This window comes from Borostomias antarcticus (assembly GCF_949987555.1).
Source record: "Borostomias antarcticus genome assembly, chromosome: 11".
NCBI classification, from domain to species: Eukaryota; Metazoa; Chordata; class Actinopteri; order Stomiiformes; family Stomiidae; genus Borostomias; species Borostomias antarcticus.
Window position 1 is genome coordinate 10,358,088 of NC_140244.1, and position 22,614 is coordinate 10,380,701.

The 22,614-nt window shown below is 43.2% G+C and overlaps 1 protein-coding gene across 1 annotated transcript; it reads right to left on the minus strand.

Annotated features, from left to right (window-relative positions):
- On the minus strand, positions 1 to 22,614 carry LOC311314762 (limb region 1 homolog-like protein). The gene is made up of 18 exons (XM_084445247.1): positions 22,489 to 22,614; positions 9,722 to 9,806; positions 8,040 to 8,073; positions 7,805 to 7,944; positions 5,552 to 5,655; positions 5,314 to 5,437; positions 5,127 to 5,195; positions 4,913 to 4,977; positions 4,731 to 4,803; positions 4,522 to 4,605; positions 4,320 to 4,396; positions 4,137 to 4,214; positions 1,796 to 1,869; positions 1,617 to 1,707; positions 1,467 to 1,533; positions 1,174 to 1,335; positions 495 to 1,061; positions 1 to 381 (listed from the first exon to the last, which is right to left on the minus strand). The coding sequence occupies exons 1-17, from the start codon at positions 22,552 to 22,554 to the stop codon at positions 976 to 978; spliced, it is 1,479 nt and encodes a 492-aa protein (XP_084301373.1). The 5' UTR covers positions 22,555 to 22,614; the 3' UTR covers positions 1 to 381; positions 495 to 975.

The following is a 22,614-nucleotide window of genomic DNA, read 5'->3' on the forward strand; positions in this document are numbered from 1 at the left end:
CACACACACGCGCACACACACACACACACACAAACACATTGTATAAGGAACATAATTGTAAACTCATCACAGTTTCACTTGGTCATTGACCAAGGTCATTTCTGTCCTCTATCTTGTATTTACTGCAATGCACAATTTTGCAGTGCTAAACAATAAAAAAAGCTGTCCCAACTGTGTATTCTTTTAACAATAGAATGTCTCCAGTACATGGAGTTCACATTCTAAAGTTATAGTTCTAGAATAGAGTAACCCATATGTACAGAAGCAGTATCATTATATAATCATATTTCTTGCGTACAGTATTTCTTTACAGTTTGGCATTTACCTCTGTCTCATTCATTAGACATCAGACTTTTGCTTTGTTTCATAACATTCCATTAGCTGCGGACAAAAGAGAAATTACATTTAGGAGATGAAAGTGTAGAATAAATAGTTTGGATAAAAATAAGGTGCAGTCAGAAACGGAAAGGGGGATGAGAGAGATGAAGACTAACCTCAAAATCAGCTGCTAAACTCAGGGATTGGAGTAAACATCATGTTTAGAGTTTGGCATAGTTCCCCAGGGATGAAAGTGTCTCTGAAGGCTTTGTTGTATACCCCAAACCTGAGGACTGCCATCTCAATGCACCATAAATAGATGTGTGCAAAGCACTTGTTCCCTTTCTGGTCCGTTTGCTTCCTTCAGCATTGTTCATTCTTTCTTGAGATTTGAACATGTCTATTTTTCACATACTCAGTAAAGGCCTGACAGGAGGAGACACATCTGATTGGTCCCCATAGTGCAGAATTGGCCAGTGTTCGTTTAGGCCATCTCTGAGGTCTAATCATGACTTCATAGAACTAGAGGAGTCTTCTCTTCTCCTCCTATTAGTTGTCACTGGTCATCCATCAGCAGGAGAGATGTCCCTGACTCTCTCCAGATATTTTTGGGGTCAAAGTTCTTTGGTAAGAACATATCATTGGCTACTTGAAGTGTCACTGAATCTTTGAGAGCCCATTGGCTAGTAGGAGCCTGAGTGGGACGGTTGAGCGGGACACAGTCAGAGGCAGTTTATGCAGACCTGGAGAGAGAAGAGGACATAGTCTAGATGTTAGTGAAGGGGTAGGTGAAAGTGTGTGTGTGTGTGTGTGTGTGCATGTGTGTGTGCGTGCGTGTGAATGACACCCACATACCGAATGCTCTGATCAGTTCCCTCTGCACAGTCCAGGTCAGAGTGTTGATCAGGCAAGCAGAGGTCAGCCCAGCAAACAGAATGTTGTACAGAAACACGATGTGGAAGTTCCCCAGCCAGTTGTAGCGACCAAAATCACCCAGCAGGTCAAACCTGGTGATCCCTGAAACATTGAGCAAAAAGGAGACAGATTAATGTATTTAAGGTCATGGGAAAAAAAAAAAAAATTATGGCTCACGGTGTTAAGTCAATGGTACCCAACACCCAGTCCCCCAACCTTACAGTGTAACTTACCCAGAGTCCTGGAGAACACAGGCAGAGCTGAGCTGAGCACCAGCAGAGACACGCAGTTCCCAATGATCTGAAGACAGTGAGAAAGTAACAGTGTGAGAATGAATTTGTGTGTGTACAGTATGTGTACAGTGTGTGCAAGTATGTGTTCACCTGTGTCAGAGTAGTGTCCTGCGTCCGAGGTCGTAGTCCAGTGAACAGCGGTAAACTGTAGAATCCCACCACCGAGGAGATCATCAGATATCTGACCTGACAGTCAAGGGGATGCTGTACGTTTTCACCAGTGACAGTATACCACTCAAAAAAAAGGCTAAAGGTCTGAGAAAGGATACAGGATGAGAATGACCTGTACTGCAGCTCCCAGTGAGCCAAACATGGAGAAGGAAGCAGCACCTAGGAGAGGGTCCTTTCAGTGGAGAAAAAGTAAGACAAAGTACATTTGGGGGCGAATTCACTAAAGCAAATTGCGCCCGTTAATTGCACCATTACATTGCGCGTCAGTTGCGCCAGCTATGTGCTCCGTTTTAAAAACCTATTCACTAAAGACATTGCGCTAATAATATCCCAGCGCAAACACGCCCATTCGGTGTTTGCGGCTGAGTGCAATTTGCTGCTGATATAGGAAATGACTATAAATACTGCGCATACAGCGCATACAACTCGTATGCATATCATTGGACGATGGCAGACAGAAAAAGAAAGATACGATTTTCAGACAGCGAACTTGAACGGACGAGGTGAACAAAAACATCAAAAACATGTCTCACAGCTTTCCGCAAAAAATATCACGGCTGCAGCAAAAAAATCACATTTGGCGTTTAATTTCCCAATCAGTCAGTGCCATTGTTGTGTGTAAACGTGGAAGACTGCAAACGGAGGTGGAATGATTTGAAAAGACGAACAAAGGAAAAATGGTCCTTTTATGGTATGCAAGATGCAGCACGCTACGATGATCTGGCATACTTTTGGGGGAGTTTATAACATTGTCCCACCAGTACGATCTAGGCATCTAAACGGCTTTTCAGGATTCCAAATGTGCACTCAATCACACCGCGCGTCCTGATGTGAGCCCAGTTGTACGCCGCCTCTCCAACGTTGGAAGGATTACGCACGGGAGTCATCATCCATGGCTGAAGATGATACCTGCCGTCACCTATGATACAAAAGCAAAATATTTTCAAGACCATTCAAATAAAAACAATATTGTGTAGGCTATGTTTTTATTTATTTATACCTATATCGGCCCCCAGCCGTTCAATGAACAGCTATAGGGAATGCGCAGTTTCGCGTATAGACTATTATACGCACAGTTTCGTGCTATGTAGGCTATTATAAATAAGTATTATTCATTGGGGGAGCTTGGACTCGCTGGGGACTGGTGGAGAGACGCATAGTCAACTGAGCCTCCCCAGACGCGACTTCATCCTCCAGTTGGCTGAAGAGCTGCGCGCTCTGGTGTCCAAACAGCTACCGCGGTGGTTAAATCAAAAAGTGACCTTCTTCTAAATATTCTCTCACGAACAACATGCCTGGCATTGCGATGCCGAATTCGCCTCGCAACAATCACTGCTGCCATGATCAGCGGAAAGGCTGGCCATGACACCCCTTGCGCTTAAATACCACCACGTCTCTGAAAACGCAATTAATTTCACTTTAACTGCGTGAGGCAATTTGCGCCGATCTTTGTGAATTGGGCAGATTTTGCAATGATGTTCATTTGCATAGAAAGGGGAACATTCTCCACCCATATTACCTAATTTAAATATCAGCTAATAACACCGGCGCAGAGAAACGCAATGACGAACGCAACGCAGTTAACACCGTATTTCACCCTTTGCGAGGGCTTTGTGAATAGCAAACATAGTTTTTGACTTATTTGCACAGGCTTTGCGTCAGGAAAAGCTGCGCAATCCTTTAGTGAATTCGCCCCTTGGTGTTTATTGTCAGTACACATTCACACCCTCGGAATGTATGTCTACTAGGCCTTTTATAGAGAGAACTGTTTTGCTTTACAGTATTACCATTGAGGAAAATGGCTGTTTTCAGAGAAATGTCTTGGTTTAACCTGATCCTGTTAGCTGTTTCTATTTATGATGTTGACCCCTGAGTGTGGCTGTCGGCCGGAGTTTCTGTAAGAAAAGTGTCTCCCTTCACATAGACAAACATCCCATATGAGATAAAGATGACATTCTATGGTTGGTACATTCTGTGGACAACAGCAATTGTTGTGGTTAGAGATAGAGACCTGGGTGCCGAACCATCAGCCGTTTATCTCGGCTACAAGGCCATAAGCTGCAGGAGAGACCAGACCAGTCTGATCGGGGAAGGGGGGGGGGGGTGGAACGCCCCCGAACCATCAGAGCTTTGCTCGAGCTCAGATGCTTTGATTTTGGAGCCAGACAGCCACAGGCAGGGAAGCTGACATTAGACTAGATGCCATCATGTTTTGTAGGCTATAAACCTCCTGTAATAAACAGCTTTTAATTGTCGCTCAAATCCCGTGTTGGAAAGATTCATTTGGAATACACCTGGAAAAGGGACACTGGACTGTGTGGTATTGGGAGAGATTGGGTGCCGTCTTTTATTGAAATCAAAACAACTCAGAGCTGAATAAGGACAATAATAAAAGACAACGAAAGTCAACACTATGGTTAGTCAGTATAGAATTCTTACCTTCATCCCTCGAGGCATGGCTGTTTCATCAAACATCAACTCCACAACATGGAAACACACAATGAGAACACACGCCACCTAAGAGAGAGCGACAGACAGACACACACACACACACACACACTGTCAATCAGTAGTTAGCACACAAAACAGTGACCTGAGTGAGAAAAATCATAATCACCTCACCGTTAGTGCCAGCAGCAACAGCATAGCGAACGGGTACCCAAGGTTACGCTGCCATGGCGATGCTCTCCTCCGCATCTCTGATGGGGGAAGTAGAACTGAAGCATTAGCGTCTGAGCATGCTGCTGTCTGTCTGGTATGGTCGGACATACTTCCTGTTTGACCTTAAGAGGGTCAGAGGGATGTGTGGATTACTGGGGCTTACCCAGACCGACTCGGCGGGCCTGGGTTGAGAGGTACTGTTTCGTCAGAGCCTCCATGTCATTGTCCACCCAACATGAGGTCCCACCTGGCCAAGATGAGAGAGAGAGGCGTAATGTTTTTATCTCATCCATTCCATCTCCTTGATCAAATAAAGTTATCCCTCCAATTTTGCACAAGTGGTGGGATATGTGACATAACATGGGTCCTTACTTCTGAGTTTCCTAGATAGAGAGGCCTCTTCCAACACAGCACAACTCATGGTCTCATCCACATCCTCCAACAGCTGCAAGAGGCCAGATCAGCCACAAAGACATGAGGACACATACTGTACTGGACATTCAAATAGCAGTACAAGGCGGGAAACAAGGGACCAGGATACCACGGGAACTCACCCGAGGTTTGACCAGTAGGCTCCCAGTGACACTGAACATGCATGACAGTCCCAGAGGTGTGCACACTGCAGGACACAACGAGAGAAAGAAAGATGCAGAAAAAATTATACTAAGACAGTACCACAAATGCCATACAGTAGGACAAACATAACTGGTACAGTAACTGTGCTTTTATACTTTGACAGTCAGACAAAATGCTGTTTACTGTACTTACACAGGAGCAATAGGACCCCAAAAAGAGAGATGCCGGAGTAGAAATAGGGCAGGTAGTACTCCCACAGATCTGAGATCAGAGAAGGAGACAGTTCAGTTGATGGAAGAATCACATTCAAAGTAAACATGTAAGTGGGAGAGGAGGACTGTATTTATTCCAGACAGGACAGGGAGGAGGCCTGGCTCACCGTACAGACTCTCCCTGGCCATGTTGTCGTCAAGAAGGGCAGATGCCACCCACACCATCCCCAGCACCAGCAGGGTGAGGAGCAGGAGGACGACCGCGGTCTCATACACGCGAGCCATCACGCCCTGCACGGGCACAATCAACTCACATTATTACTCTGGTAGAACATACACTGTACATGTCATACACAGGTTGTACACACAGAGTGTTTGGTGAGAATAGGAGAGAGGAATGGATACCTTCTTGGAGCCTGCAAAGCCCTCAGACTCAGTGAAGAAGTAGGCGAAGGGCAGGAGGAAGACGAGAGAGAGGTTGGAGAAGAGGAACACCAGGTTCCATAGTCCTGTGACAGGAGATACAACATGGTTTCACAGACAGTCAAAGTGTCTCTCTACTCACTAACTTAAAGGAATAGTAAAGAGAAAATGCATGTTTAGCCCTGTTTTAGGGTTACTTGTGATCATATACAATGATTCAGATCAAAACGTTGACAAAACTAGCATTTTCGAGAAAGTTGATAATTGCTCTACCACCGTTTTGGTCATACAATGGATGCGGATGGCCATCTTGAAAAATCATTCAAAAACATGTTAAACTCTTGAGTCTGACATGAAACTCACCTAGGTGTAAGTTGGCGTTCTGGCATATAATTCGCCATAAAGTAAGATTGTAGTTCATCTGGAAAGGTTTTTAAAAAATATTTAGCATCGAACTATTTAGTCGCAGTACATACGTGTGTAAACTTCCGCTTTAACTGATTCCGATATTGCGCAATACCTTGATCTCGCGGTAGGTGACGTCCGTGGATTCCGCTCAGCTTCCTTATTTGAAAAGCTAGCCTCAACAACAAGACAGGCTCGTGCGAAGCATTTGTTTGGGATCTCTACAATGACACGCTATTGTGCCGTTGCCAATTGTGGCAAAATCCGTTCATCTGTAACTTGTCATAGACTTCCCTACAACGATCCCGCAAGATTGAAGTTGTGGCTAGAATCTCTTTACTTGAACGTAAACACACCCGTGGATATTCTTCGGGTCTTAGATCACCGTGTGTGCGCTTTGCATTTTGAGGACAAATGTTATAAGCCTAGGTTATTCTTGAAGAAATCTCCCAAAAGGGTCTTCCTCAAACGTGATGCTGTTCCGACTTTACATAGAGGAATAACAGAAGACGAACGAGAGGAAGAACTTGAGGTAAGTTCTTATTGCTAGCTGTGTGTGTGTCTGTGTGTGTGTGTGTGTGTGTGTGTGCCCATGTGTGTGTGTTAAAGCATAATAATAATAATAATCCCTTTGCTAAGACTAACTTTAGAAAAATAGAATTGTAAGAAGTGGTCTTACAGCATGAAATTATCAAAACAGTAGATTTATTCGCTCGGACATAAATACTAGTGGTAAAAGCAGGACTCACTTTCAACAGGCAAGGAGTCAGACTCATGGACCGAAAGGTTTGCCATGTCAGCTGTTAGCAACAGGTCCCACTCGGTACAGCACAAACTTTCCTCTTCGGTGGGCATCTGTCGGCAATGTTTGCAAGCACACCACCAAACACCCGTGGTTCGTGGTATAGCGACAGCTTCATCGACCCTCTCTGGCTCTGTGGTTCGGCGAGCCTCCATCTCTTCCATTTGCTGTAGTTCCTCCTCACTATATTCAGTGTGTAGTGTTTTCTGAACTGTAGCCTAGGGCTTCCTTGTCTGTGAGCTAAAGAGTAGCGTGAGTAGTGAGCAAACTAGCTAGCCTAGCTAACATAAACAATAGCTACCGTAAGTAGAATCACCTCTGCGGATTGATCTACACATCTACAACGGTCGCGTCAATACAAGTCAGTGGATTTCATAAAATGATCAATAAAACCCTACAGGATTCATACTTTGCGGCGAATTTGATGTCAGAACACCAACGGACACCAATTACACCCTCGGTGAGCTTCTTGTCTTTGAAATCGAGGGTTTAACATGTTTTTGAATGATTTTTCAAGATGCCCATCCATCCCATTCCATGCCCATCCATTGTATGACCAAAACGGTGGTAGAGCAATTATCAACTTTCTCGAAAATGCTAGTTTTGTCAACGTTTTGATCTGAATCATTGTATTTGATCACAAGTAACCCTAAAACAGGGCTAAACATGCATTTTCCCTTTACTATTCCTTTAAGCCTTTTCTATTGGGATAGCATACGGAATTAAGTTTACGTAAACGGTATTTGGGGGTTTTCCAGTTCTGGGCTGTAGTTTCCCTCTCAGTTAATGACATTGGGATGAAAGGTGAGGAATGTGTGGTATGTGTTTCATGAACTGACAACCTGCTGAGAGGATTAACCCTCTGAATTTTTCTGTGCCTGCAAATGTGTGCATAAGTGTGTGTCAGCATACCTTTGTGTGTGTGTGTGCGTGTGTGTCTGTGTGTGTGTGTGTGTGTGTGTGTGTGTATGTGTGCTTGTGCGCATATGTGTGCAAGAATCCATGTGTGTGTATGTGCGCTTGCATACCATGTATAAGGGATCCGTTGAGCCACTGCATATAGTAGTTTTGTGGAAAAAACAGTAGGATCTCATTGGACAGGATGGAGAGAGGAAGCAGGAGGACGGCGCCCCCTGAGACGGAGAGAGTGAACGTACAGAGGCACAAACTGCAGAGAGGGAGAGAAACAAATAGAGAGAAAGCCTTATTATCTTTCAAACATGTTGATATTCTGTGCCAGCGATGGGGTTTTCTTCTACTTACGCAATTTTGTTGACTGTGGCATCTTCACTATCATCTGCAAAGTAAAAAACACAATTAGTATGTGACAAATCGAAAGATGAAACAGGTTGGTGGAGACCTAATGAAAGACATAACTCCCTCACCCCACGCGTTGCTCCAACACCTGCAGGCTAAACTGGTTGGAGAAACTATAAACAACAAACACGTACAGTATGTACATGTGTGGATAAGGGCTGTGTGTTTGTGTGTGTGTGTGTATGTGTGTGTGTGTGTGTGCGTGCGTGCGTGTGTGTTTGCATGCATACATTAATTTGTTTGTTCGTTTGTTTGTGTGGATCTGCAGATTGGCTAGAAAAAGGCTAGAAAAGCAATAAACATTTACAGAGAACAAACTGTGTGTGAGGTTAGATGTTTGTCTGAGTATGCCTATGAATGTGCAATAAACTACTTGATCAGTTTACAACAACTGTTGTGTAGTATTGACAAATTGATTATATTGCAACAGATGTGTCAGACAAATGTGTTAAAAAAAAAATAGGGGTGATACAGAACAATATTGTAACTACCAAAACACTGTACCACACCCTTGATCAGCAAATGACTAATTCAAACTGAGAGATAGAATTTTGAAATAATTTTTTATAAATTAGTTTAATAATAATATAATATGATAAGTTATATTGGGAGACAATACACTGATTCAGTTGGTTGGGAAATCTCTTATTTACATCCGACTACATGAGAGATTTCTGTTGAAAGGCACTGAAGCGAGTAACATCTGGTTCGCTGAATCCCCTGGTTCCCCACGCCCGTTCCACTCGTCCCTCTGTCTGTTTCAGGGGGGAGGTGGACCTACATTCCTGCCTTCCTTGTCCATGTTATTGTATGTCTATGCATGCATACAAGTGTGTGTATGTGTCCGTCTTTGTGTTTATGCGTGTGTGTGTGTCTGTGTGTCTGTGTGTCTGTGTGTGTGTGTGTGTGTGTGTGTGTGTGTGTGTGTGCGAGCCGCAGGGGGTTGTTGTGCCCTGTGTGTATTCTTATCCCAGGGGAACATTCCTGGCACCCCTGTCCCCGTCTGACAGGTCTGGAAAGGAGGGGGAGCCGAGGCCGGATGGGGGCGGCGGTTACATAACAGGCTCTGGTTGTAATTTGGACTGCCGTGTGTTTTGGAGTGTCTCGTTTGGCCGTGCTAATGCACACTGGCCATTCCTGACTCAAACACGGCATACACGCGCATCGGGGTGGGAGCAGCGAAGAAAAACACTCCGGCATTCACACCCAGATCAAAATGAATAAGCCAGGGGCCTCTTGGTGGTAAACAACAACATGCTCATGATGAAATGTCGACCCAGCAGTGTGATCCATGGCGTGTTGAGTAACCTCAGAAGACCCTCCATCTCCCATTACATTTATATTACATTACAGTCATTTAGTGGACGCTTTTATCCAAAGCGACTAACAATAATTGCATTTAACGTAGGAAAAGCCAATGTACTACTACTTGCCAGAACTCACAAGTGCATCTTCTCTCTAAAACAAGTGACTAATCTATAATCTAGTGCTGAAGGCATAGTGCAAGAATAGCAATCTAAAATACAATACAATACAATACAGTACAATACAATACAATAAGTGCTTAGGAGGGAGGACATGGCTGTGACATGGCTGACCCCAGACCTCTGATACATAGGCCTACATACCGATGGTGAACTCTGAGTTCCTCTTGTAGTGAGTGATGACCAGGTAGGACACAATATAGAGACAGACGAAAAGCAGGACACAGATCTGTGGAGACAGAGGGAGACAAAAGAGACAACAGAGATCACTGTGTGCATACTGTACTGTATGAGTCAGGAATTTCCTCAGAAACTATACATGCTCCACCCCATGTTGTATTAACTTACATAACCTACAGCTGATAGAAAACACACTCTAATTCATAGCAGAGCCGAGGGAGAGCTGCAGGGTTGCTAGCTTGTTTTTGAGGAACCTCACACACACAGTTGTTGACTTCTCAACTCATTTTCTTGACTTGTCTCTATGAGTCTGGCTGTGAATGAGGTGACCAGGTTCGCTGAGGAGAAACAAGCCCCAGCCAGAGTTCCTGCCGCAGTGACAGAGAAGATTTAGGCATTACACTCTACAAGTTGATCAAGACCTGATCCTGTTGTCAAGACACCTCAGGCCTGAACACAACAGGGGAGTCGGCTAATTCTAACACTATGACCTAATGTGTTTATTTTAGCTGTGGTTACCAAGGGACAGGATGGGTTACGGTATGTTATAAACGCTCTCAAACTCTACAGTAAGTAGTGGAAAAAAGAGAAAGGAGGTCAGACAGACACCTAGGTGGGAGGATCTCACAAACATATATTGATGTTTGTTTAGTGAGGATGAACAGCACAACTGTGAATCAATATGATTTCATTCTGAGACGTTGTCTGAGACGTGAGTGATTTCCTTCCCTTCGCAACAACCAAGCTCTCTGGTTCTTTCCGGATATTGTCTCCTTAGTCATGAACACCATTTTGATGGATTTATGATTTGAACATTATGAGCTACGAAATAACTATTCTCTGCAGCTACAAGACAGATCGATAGAGCACACTGAGCAGCCTCTGTGTGTGTGTGTGTGTGTGTGTGTGTGTGTGTGTGTGTGTGTGTGTGTGTGTGTGTGTGTGTCCTCTGTGAGATTACCAGATTACAATATTGAAATGAGAAAGTGAAGAGAAATTCTATTTCAAAAGAAAACACCAATATAGAATAAATAAAACCAAACTGTTACAACACAGCCATACAACACTATATTCATGGCCCACTTTTTTCCATGGGCCGTCTCTTTGAGAACATTTATCTGATACCTCACATCCTGCAATCAGACTGCCCCAAGCAGATTAGCGGATCACAGAGGGAGAAATTAAGCAATAAACCACGAGAGGCCGTGTGTTATAGTGATTTTATAACAGCTAGGGGGCGTTGTTAGGCACGACGCGAAGCGGAGTGTCTAAAACCCCCCTAGCTGTTATAAAATCACTATAACACGGCCTTGAGTGGTTTATTGCTTTTATACAACGGTTACTACAGCTATTAGTGTAAAATAGACACACAGCAATGTAAAATATTAACATTTATTCAAAACGAAGCATCATTCCCTCAATTCCGCGGAGCCAAATAGTTCCCCTAACAAATGAGTTGCCAAGCAACAACAACAACTACAATGCATTGGATCAAATGGGAGGCGCATTAATACTGAAAATGGAATGATATGCGGTCCCAGGCGTGTGTTACAAAGTATTTTAACACGGCTTCCAGCCAATCAGAATGAAGAACCAGAACTAACCATTGTATAAGAAATATTATGACATCATAAAGAAATCTCAGCTATGATAAGCACACATAATTCTACAATCCAGAATGTTCCAATACAAACCAGGCCAGATCCAGCCTGGCTTATGTGCGTGGCTGGCTTGTTTCTGTTCAGGACTGGTAGGATGGAAGCTAGTCATGCCACTGAAATAGCTGTGAATTGAAATGACATGAACTAATGTCTGATAAATTAAGATAGGTCTTGTCGCCTGGACACATCAGTTCCAATGCTTCCAATGCTAATCCAGCACAATAAGAGCGGGATAGCCAGTTAGCTCATGAGTTCACAACAACTAGCAGCAGCTTCCATAACATTAATGGTAGCGGTCAGTGGCTAAAGCAGTTACACTAATGACTCCTATAACGTTAGCCATTTTGCTGTTATTAGTTCAACTTCTGTTTCTGGACAAAAGTCATTACCTGCTGTTTTGCACTTCCCTTTTGGTGAAGTAAGTAGACTAGGACACAGTGGCTTATCTTGACATGATTTTACTTGATTGAGTCAGCAGGTAGCAATGTTGTTTGTAAATAGTTAAGTGTTAATAGGCTTGATTTTACTATATATATATATATATATATATATATATATATATGATATTGATATTACATTGAGATGAACATATTAAAGTACAGTTAAGTATTGGCCCTTAGAAGTAAATTGTAAGTAAAATGGTTCTTAGGTAAGTAAGCTAAGTGTAGGCAGATCTGAAAGCCCAATCCTAATAATATCACGATTGAACAATTGTAAAAAAAAAAATAGTACTGAACAGAATACTGTAGGTAATACACAAGTAATGACTGAAACTTTTCCTAAATGCTTTATTAAACACACAGACATATACATCAAAAGTAGCCATACATTTTTGCATGTGCTCTCAGGACTGGTTGTGGTTGTGACCATCTTTGGAAAGAAGAGAGGCATGTAATGAACATGAACATCCAGCACAATAAGAGCGGGATAGCCAGTTAGCTCATGAGTTCACAACAACTAGCAGCAGCTTCCTTAACATTAATGGTAGCGGTCAGTGGCTAAAGCAGTTACACTAATGACTCCTATAACGTTAGCCATTTTGCTGTAATTAGTTAAACTTCTGTTTCTGGACAAAAGTCATTACCTGCTGTTTTGCACTTCCCTTTTGGTGAAGTAAGTAGACCAGGACACAGTGGCTTATCTTGACATGATTTTATTTGATTGAGTCAGCAGGTAGCAATGTTGTTTGTAAATAGTTAAGTGTTAATAGGCTTGCTTTTACTATATATATATATATATATATATATATATATATATATATATATATATATATATATAAAATGATATTGATATTACATTGAGATGAACATATTAAAGTACAGTTAAGTATTGGCCCGTAGAAGTAAATTGTAAGTAAAATGGTTCTTAGGTAAGTAAGCTAAGTGTAGGCAGATCTGAAAGCCCAATCGTAATAATATCACGATTGAACAATTGTAAAAAAAAAAAAAATAGTACTGAACAGAATACTGTAGGTAATACACAAGTAATGACTGAAACTTTTCCTAAATGCTTTATTAAACACACAGACATATACATCAAAAGTAGCCATACATTTTTGCATGTGCTCTCAGGACTGGTTGTGGTTGTGACCATCTTTGGAAAGAAGAGAGGCATGTAATGAACATGTAAATGTATATAGAAGTAAATACAATAAAATAAAATAGGTATATACATATAGACAGTGTTGTTTTGAAGACTACATCTGGACAGAATCAAGACACCACAAATGGGGTAAAACGTGAGAAGACATTTTGCCAACTAAGTAGTTCTGCATACAAGCAGGATTTGTGTGTTCGTATGCTGGGTAGTATCTACACAGGTGTGTTTGGTTGTTTGTGTGTGTGTTTGTGTGTGCGTGCGTGCGTGTGTGAATTGTATATTAATAAAAGGTGGGGTTCATGGTGTCTGAAACATGGAATGAGTGTGTTTATATGGTGGCTGGTACCAACACTTGTGTGTACGTGTGTGTGTGAACTGTCTGTTAATAAAAGATGGAGTTGCACATGGACCTGTCCTCCTCAGCCGATCCGTTCATCTACACAAGAAACTAATATTGGTAAATGTAATCAATGAGAGCAGTGTGAGAAATTGAGGTGATCCAAGAATTGTTTTGAGGCAATGGTTTTGCTTACTGTTTTGTTGGCACTTCTCACATATAGCTGTGGTTTTGTGCTTGACTTCCACAGTAGTGGGGGTGGGACTTGGCTGAAGGGACAGGCTGAGAGATAGAATAGCAGGTGGAGAGACACGAGGGAGGAGAGGGAGACAACACCGTATAGCATGCATTTATTCCCACTCAACCACTCCTCACTGTTTGATTGTAGATAAGATCTTTGGTTCAAATGAGTAAAACCTAATCCCCACTCATAGTGTATAAAGTTTGATTCCATCCGGTCTCCCAGCCCCAGCCCTCTACTTACCCAGACCCACCCTGGGAGACCCCTACTACCCCTGACCCTAACCTACCCCCTACAGGGGAGTACGTCCCTATCTGACAGTTAGGCTTAACATCAAATCACCCTATAGTGAGGGCCTGTCTCATCACAGAGCTGTCATAAATACACATCTGTCAGTGCTGCAGAGGTTCACTTGATCAGACAAACCAACACTACACACATAGTATAAGGGACTGTACACCTGGAGATGTGAATCTAATGTATATCTGGCCCGGGCATCTGTCCTTTATGTGAGTAGCTTGAGGAGGGTGAATGGCAGCTTGGAACTGATGCGTCTCCAGAAATTGCCTGACTGGATGATTGGTGTCATCTCTCTGGCAAAAGTTCCAGTCTCCCAGGATAATGTGAGAGATGGAGTCATCTTGTATGAAATCTGACAGGGCAGTCAAGAAGTCATGGGATGCATCATTAGACCTGTAGATATTAGTGATGGTGAACAGATCTGTTGAGATGGATGTTATTTGGTTAAATAAAATAAAAAAATTTGGAACTTGTCATTAGTGGCATCTCTACAGAATTTAAAGTCTTCTGGGAAATAGGTGGCGAGGCCTTTCCTGTGTCCTGTGCTGTTGAAGAGTCTGCCGTCCAGGTGGAATGGCTGCTCCAGCTGCTGATCGGCTGGAAGTGATGTCTCCTGGAGGAGGATGACTTGTGCAGACATGAGATTAGGTTCTGTTCTGAGGTCCTGTATATGAGCTATTAGGGATACAGTGTTAAGGGACACGATCTCAAAGTCAGTGGAGGATGACTCCTTTGGTTGACTGAGGTCCAGCTGTTCCAATCTGTCTAGCTCTACAAGTGCATGTGGCCAAGCAGCAATTTGTTTAAGGGGAGTCTCTAATATGTATGGCTGCTAAAGACACTCGACATGCGAAAGCATGACATAAACCATAGCTTCCTGAAGCCAAGGGGAGGGGACTGACACCTTCATGCCCCGAGGTACCCATTAATTTGGGGCATGCTTTAAATTCTAAACATGATTTATTTACAACAGACTAATAAAGGATTCTCAATCTTTTGTAAGGCACACTTCTGATTGTTAAAATTCTGAGGACCTAATTGAAGCAGATCCTGATCCACCCCTTGGTGAAATTTTCACTGTTTACTCCATTAACTAGACATTGAAAGATAAAACAACACTACCTCTGCACTTGTTTTATTCCAGATCACAGGAACATAGTGGTCGATGATCAGCCCAGACAGGAATGAACGTCACATGTGGGAAAAGACAAAAGACACAACCCATGCATTATCAATTTTGTTGGACTCACTGACATGGAAAGTAGACACTACCATTGCTTAAAAATATGTAAACTGTTTAAACTTGTGATCATGATGCTGAGCTTTGTTTCTTAAGTGAGAGGAGAGCATACTTGCGCTCGTTGCACGCAATATTTGTGACAATATTACTACTTTTCAACCCCTCAATAAGAATTATTTGACCTTTCAATTCTCTTCACTTCAGTGAGTGTGTGGTCTCTGAAATAATAAAGAAATATAATATATAACTAACAGAAATACTTACACAAATAACTAAATAGCCTAACTCAAATACTCCTTGAATTGCTGAAACTGAACAAGGAACAGTCTATCTAAGCCTGTTGCTGCCCTACCGTGGCCGAAAACGGTAAATGCAGTCGATCACCAGTAATACATGTTTGTAGCCAACTAACAAGAACGTGGACTAAATCATACTTGGACAACAGAACGTAATGAACTTAGCTACCAATAGCCTATAATGAGAGATTACATGATAATAGTATGAAGAAGCTATCAAAATCCCTACCGAAGCCATAGCTAGCAACATAGGGCTAATGCTAATATAGCTAGCAACATAGGGCTAACACTAATCTACCGGGCATTTCTAAGCAATGATAAAACATCGTAGTAGAATCTCACCATTAAGGGATTGAACCAGTACACTTTCATCACCTTGTTCAAATATAATTATCCCTCACACTGTTATCCATCTCTATACTAATAAAAGACTTACAACTAAAGAGCTACAACACAGTAGCTGGCGGCTAGGCTAATGTTACGTTAGCTAGCTAACATTAATGCTAGCTAGCTAGTTAGCTAACCTAAATGTGTCAGCTAGCTAAGATAGCTGCCGTAACGTGAAGTAGCATTAACATTTGAGTAGCAAATGTTCCTTCAATACACTGGACATTTTTAAAAACATGTTTTATGTGATGTTTGTATACAGCTTTACATTTTTAACCAGAATTTACTGACCTTTTCCGGGGCGCCGTGTTGAGCTGGTCGTCAGTGACTAGGTTGTTCAAGACTACCCTCCAGTGACGGTTGCAAGCAGAATTTTGACGGTATCCCAACCGAGTTCCACCATGGGAAAAGGGACAGGGGAGGGCATGCCATGCAAGCGGAATTCCGACGGTATCCCAACAGAGGTCCACATGAGTTTTACCATCAGAAACGCGACAGGGCAGGGCGTCAACATGTGCGAATGCGAGTGGAATTCCGCTCGGAGACCGCTACCGACTCGCCAGCATAAATTCTCCAGCTGTTTAACAACGGTGCCCCTCTAGACACCCCCCAGTAGAAACACTCCAGCGGATTGTCACTCTGATTCTGATGGAGGACCAATATCTGTGTGGCATCTGTGAAAAGGTTGGAGTGAAAGGATGAACATGTGGAGGTTTGGGGTAGAGTCCCATAAAGTCATCCCCACCGGGTCTTCAACCCCGGTCTCCCGGGTGGGAGTCCAATGCACAAGTTGGTTTTGGTGTCCTTCCTCCAGTCCCTAGTGAGGGTTGGGGTTAGAATAAGGGTTGGGGTTGGTACAGGATTTGACCTATAAGGCAAGGGGTAAAGGATGAACATGTGGAGGTTTGGGGTATAGTCCCATAAAATCAACCCCACCGGGGCCTTAAACCCCGATCTCCCAGGTAGGAGTCCGATGCTTTCACCGCTACTCTACTTGTGCAGTGGAGATCGGTGGGTTGATTTTGGTGTCCTTTATTTTGGTGTTCTGGGACTACTGCCTTTTGTGGTGCCAACAGAGAAATGCAGGTCAACATTCACCATAAGTAAGGGAGTAAGGGAGTGAGGAAGTGACAGCCGGACAAACACCATACTAGGTGCGCTGGCTTACAGCCACGCACCAAAAAACACTCCATACTTTGATAAGTAGAACTGATTATGGTTTGTCTGCACTAATAGACCCGTGTCTATGTTTGGCCAGGTGGTATGTCATCATATGGTAACATGACCTTCGATATATAACCTGCTGAGTTGTGTATATATGATAAGTCTGACCCAATAACTGCTGCATGCCCAGACAGAACAGTGAGTGGGTGAGGGATCAGGCAGAATATGATACTTAACTATCCCAATAGCCTTGCTAGTGATCTAACATGAACAACATAGAGAATAGAGCTCACACTATGAGCATAAGCTGCTTGTACATTAGAAGTATACCTTTGAGGTATAATGCACAGCTCTACACAAATAGTGGTCTATACTGTAAAGCATATTTCATTCTCACACTTTTAACAGTTCACTTCTTAAGAGTAGATTTGACGTCATGCCCTCGCCATCCTGCCAGTCCAGTCCTTCTGGGCTCTAAATCCAATGAAGGGGGAGGGGTGTGTGAACAGCAATTCTCAGGAAACAACTCGTCTGGAAGGGCCTCAGACAGCACTGACTAAAAATGGAAAGTCCCGCCATTCCACTGACCACTTGCACCTGGCCAATGACCTGAATGAGTTCCACTGTGGATTTGAAAGACAATGGGATAGTCCTGATCCCATCCACCAGCCCCAGCTCCTCCTCCCCGCACCAAAGCAGGGGCCTGGGCCTCTCCACAACTGCCCACCTCAGAAGCCCCCCCTCCACAATGAAGACTCACCATCCTGGAGAGGGGTGTTAATAGACAGAACCCCCGCAAAGCAACTGGACCAGACTCTAACCCAATTCAGACATAGAAGGGTTCCCATTCAATTCAGACATAGAAGGGTTCCCATTCAATTCAGACATAGAAAGGTTCCCATTAAACTCTAGGGAATTTACCTCTTAGGGGGCATGTATGAACGGAATTTCACAGCAAATCTGCACAGGCAATTTCCTGTGTCGAGACGTAGTATAACTCCCTGGAATCTGTCAGGAAGGCTGTGTTGCGAACAGAAGCCATTATATTATCAGGTAGGTCACTCTGGTGAAAGACATTAAAAACTAGGGATTTCAGGCGCCACTGGAAATTCCAAAATTCACCCAAAGGAAATTTTCTATTTTGATCATTTTAATGTGAGCAAAATAGTTAGGACTGTCTAAAACCAAAGAAAATGTTGGTCGACTGCCATAGCAACATTCTTTTCTGGTTTTGGGCATCTGTTTGGGCATCTCTTTGGGTGTCTGTCGCTGGACTGGGCCTTGCACGTTCTAACTCAGGCTTGGCATGTTTGAAAAGATGCAACACGGGAAGGTTGTGGCATTTGGCTCATGTATGAATGGAGAAAATCAGTGGCAGCCCTGGGTGGGATTTCACAGTAATGTACAGGGAACTATGTATGTAAGGGCTGTCTGTGTCTCCCTCCATCCTGTGTCGATCAGCTGTCACATTTTTCACACCTCACTGGAGACATGCTGCTTACCAGCTTGCTTCAAGACGTCTACCATCATCCCCAACTGCCAAAAAACAGAAATCATGGAACTTAATGACCAGAGACCCGTTGCCCTGACCTCTGTGTTAGACTTTTGAGCACATTGTAATTTCCCACCTCAAAACCAGCACGGACCCACTCCTGGACCCCCTGCAGTTTGTCGGTTGCATTTTTCAAAAATGTTCAACCTTTTTTCCTAAAAGGAAATCACAAACCGCATACTGCACCTTTAATACCATCTTGGCTCTGCTGCAGGACAAGCCCTCCCAGCTGCATGTGCCTGACCCCACCTGCAGGTGGATAACCGACTTCCTCTCTGACAGGAAGCAGCATGTGAAGCTGAGGAAACACGTCTCTGGCACTGTTTAGACTTGGGCTGCGTTCCGAATCACATACTTCTACTTTTTACTACCAGAAACTACTACAGCTGCCCTTAGAAAGTACGTACTTTGCAAGCAGTAGGCATCCAATTGGGACATACTACCTTGTCATAACATTGCGCCTTGAAATTTGCCCACATCCGTCGCTGTCCATAACGCAACATTCGTCTACAGCTGTCACGACTCGCACATGTGACGCACATTTCCGCTGCGCACAGGATTGTGGGTCAGAATAGCCAGAAAAGCCTGCTGGCTTGCATACTGCAAAATACGACCGGATGTAGTAGGACATCCTGGTATTTTTGCCATGTATTGGGACATACTACATCCTGTTTTGGCATACTATATAGTAGGGTAGTATGCGATTCAGAACGCAGCCCTGGTTTTAAAATGCATTATGGGCGTGTGACAGTCTATGTTCAGGGTCCTCATTTATAAATGTTGTGTAAGCACAAACACATGCGTACAGCATGCTCTACAGAGCTTTTGTGATTTATTTTTTTAAATTGACCTGAGAATGTCAGAAAATGTGTGGTTCTCAAGAACCGCTTTGAAATTGATACCTTGGGTAAAATGAATTGACATTACCTCTCACCTATTATAGAGCTTCCATGTGAATATGATGAGACTAAAATATGAGGTCTGGCGTTTGTCAACAATTCTGATGCCGAAGCTGAGACAGCTTGTTGTTTTGAGAAGTTTGACTGTGCTATTTATATTAGGGTGTGTGAATGTTTTGACTGTCTGTCCATGTCCTACATGTTGTCACTCTGATAATCGTAACAAGAAATGAATGTAGGCCTATTTTAAACCCTGCTCTGCTCTCCTCACTGCAGATAATGGACAAACATGATTTAGGATAATAGGTCTACAAATGGAGATGTCTGCTTTTGCAAAAGATTCCATTAAATATATACAGTTTAAAGGGGAATAATATTTGGATCTGCAATTATTGAACAATATTTAGAAATGTATTTGTTCGTGTGTGTGAGTCAATGATCACAGATTTAAAACAAACCGCTGGGTTTAATTAGGATTACAAAACTGCACCACCAACACATATAGGCCTACAGCCTACCTTGGCTCATAATGATCAAACAGGATAATTATTTAACCTAGCCAAATCATTGACACAATACTTGCATGTTATGACATTCTCATAAATAATAAGGTGAATAATATGACGAACTGCGTTTAAAACTGATGCCATTTTCGACACCTCAGTTTCACAATATTATATTGTCATCACAGTTAGGATTGAACCAATGATGTTCAGTTCAAAAGACTAATGCCTTGCCAATCAACCACCACCCCAGTCTTGTGCGCTCTACCGAATCAGCACACCTGGGACTGATGAGCACCCCGCTCTACAAAAGCCACGCTGACCTGACAGACGGCGCCAGAACAAACCTCACGGTTTGTCACGGCTCCAGCTTTGCTACTCTTTGTTCCTGCGTTTGCTATTTTCCATGTCTAATCCCCGTGCCTGTCTCATTTTACCCAAGGAACCCCAGGTCCTATTGTTCCTCCCTGGAACCCCTGCCCCTCTCCTGCTTCCCTGGAACCCCTCGGACAGAACCCCCCTGGACTTGACCCGCGCACCCCTGTTGGACCTCGGACTTTGCCTCGCCGCCTGACCATACAACACCCCGCCAACTATTTACACACCGCACCACACCTAGTACCGCACCACACCTAGTACCGCACTAACACATAGTCTACACCACACCTAGTACCACACCACACCTAGTACCGCACTAACACATAGTCTACACCACACCTAGTACCACACCACACCTAGTACTGCACTAACACATAGTCTACACCACACCTAGTACCGCACCACACAGTCTACACACCGCACCACACCTAGTACCGCACCACACCTAGTACCGCACCAACACATAGTCTACACCACACCTAGTACCGCACCACACAGTCTACACACCGCACCACACCTAGTACCGCACCAACACATAGTTAGCTACACACACCATTTACAACCAGGCCAGCACACCATACACCTCCCCGCAATCCCCCTTCCCATTTATTTATTAAATGTGCCTTCGGGCTCAAGATACCCCTGCCTCTGTGTCGCCTCTTTTGGGTCTCCCCAGTCGTACATACAACACACTATGGATGAATGGGGCACTTTATTGACCATTTATAGGCAATGGGCTTAGGGTGGGACAAGATTTGCACTCATGTGTGCCAAGTTTAGAGTTCATTGTGATTTGTGATTTATAATGGGAAACTGATGTGGCCTCATAGAACTGGCGTGGGACAAGATACACACTTATAATTCCAAATATTTTTGTGCATATCTTTTGAAACTTGAGTATGCAACCATAGTAATGTGAATTCTCTGAACAGTTTTATAAATGAAGCCCCAGGTGGCTGAGACATGAGAACTATGTGAATTACCCTGGCTCAGCGTGATTGGCTCAGCGTGATTGGCTGCGCCGTGGCCTTCAATCCGCGGTTCACGCATGTTTTAGTATCTGTCTCCTTCTTTCTATCTTGCAATTTTTGTCCTAATTTTGGAAGAATTTCCCTTATGGTCATCCATCTGTTTTCCTGTGTCTCAGATGTCTTCAGTGTCAATATCTCCCTGTGCCTCTCTCCTTCACTCTCTCTTCATGGTTGTGTAAATACAGCCAGGCTGCACACCCACTAGATAACCTGACTTGTGGACTGAAGGACTTCTACACTGTTCTTTATGTCAGCGGGACAGTGACTCTGATGTTACAATGAGCATCTACTGTTGTATAATTGAAAACCCCTTCCTGACTTGTCATTGAGAAGACAAGATGAGATCTTTTGGAGAACATGGGTGACACTGTAGTATGAGATGAGTGGAACTGATTGCACTGGTAAAGAAATAGCCTTTTACAGTGTAATGTAGGTGATGACAACAGTACCATTGGCTACAGTATTGACCAGTAGGCTACTACCAATACTAGATTAATACACACACACACAGAGAGAAAACTGCAAGCACTTTGCTGTTAAAGAGACTATATGACTCGCTGTCCCAGTGAGTCAGACAGCAGGGTATTGAAAATCTGCTGAGATGACTAGGGACAGGAGTCTCTCCTGGGCCCTTGTGGTGATCAAGATCACTCATACAGGTACTTTATGATGGCCATTACAATGACAACCACCTTTTGTATTTAAGCATGCTTACTGGAAACATATTCCGGGTTCTCTCCATCAATTTGGAGATACAGAAAGAAGTAAAATCAAATTATATCAAAATGCAGATTGGGATATGTTTTGTATGAGATGATAACATGCTCAATATATGTAATGTATAAACTATTGCACGTCTCAGAAGTAGGCACTGCCTCATTTCTCATTGGAATCCTTTTAAGCAGGTTTAACTCCAGCAAACACCAGGGGAATTAACAAGGTTATAGCAAAGATTATACGTAGGCAGGCTTGCAGAAATGTCATAACCCAACACATGTACATGTAGGCTAACCATAGCCATATGCCACACTATGATATAGCTGACAACTAGGTTAGCCTACTAACATGCCATATTTAGACAAATGGTCCAGTTGCTTTAGAATGAGAACAGATCTAACTATCTATAGATATAAGTATACTTACTATGGTCTCTCTGACTCGATTATGGAAAAGCTGTTCCCGGACCGACACTTCGTCTGGTGCTTCCATGCTATGACAAGCATATCGTGAAATATGGGCTAGGCTACGCACTTTGATTATTAATAAAAC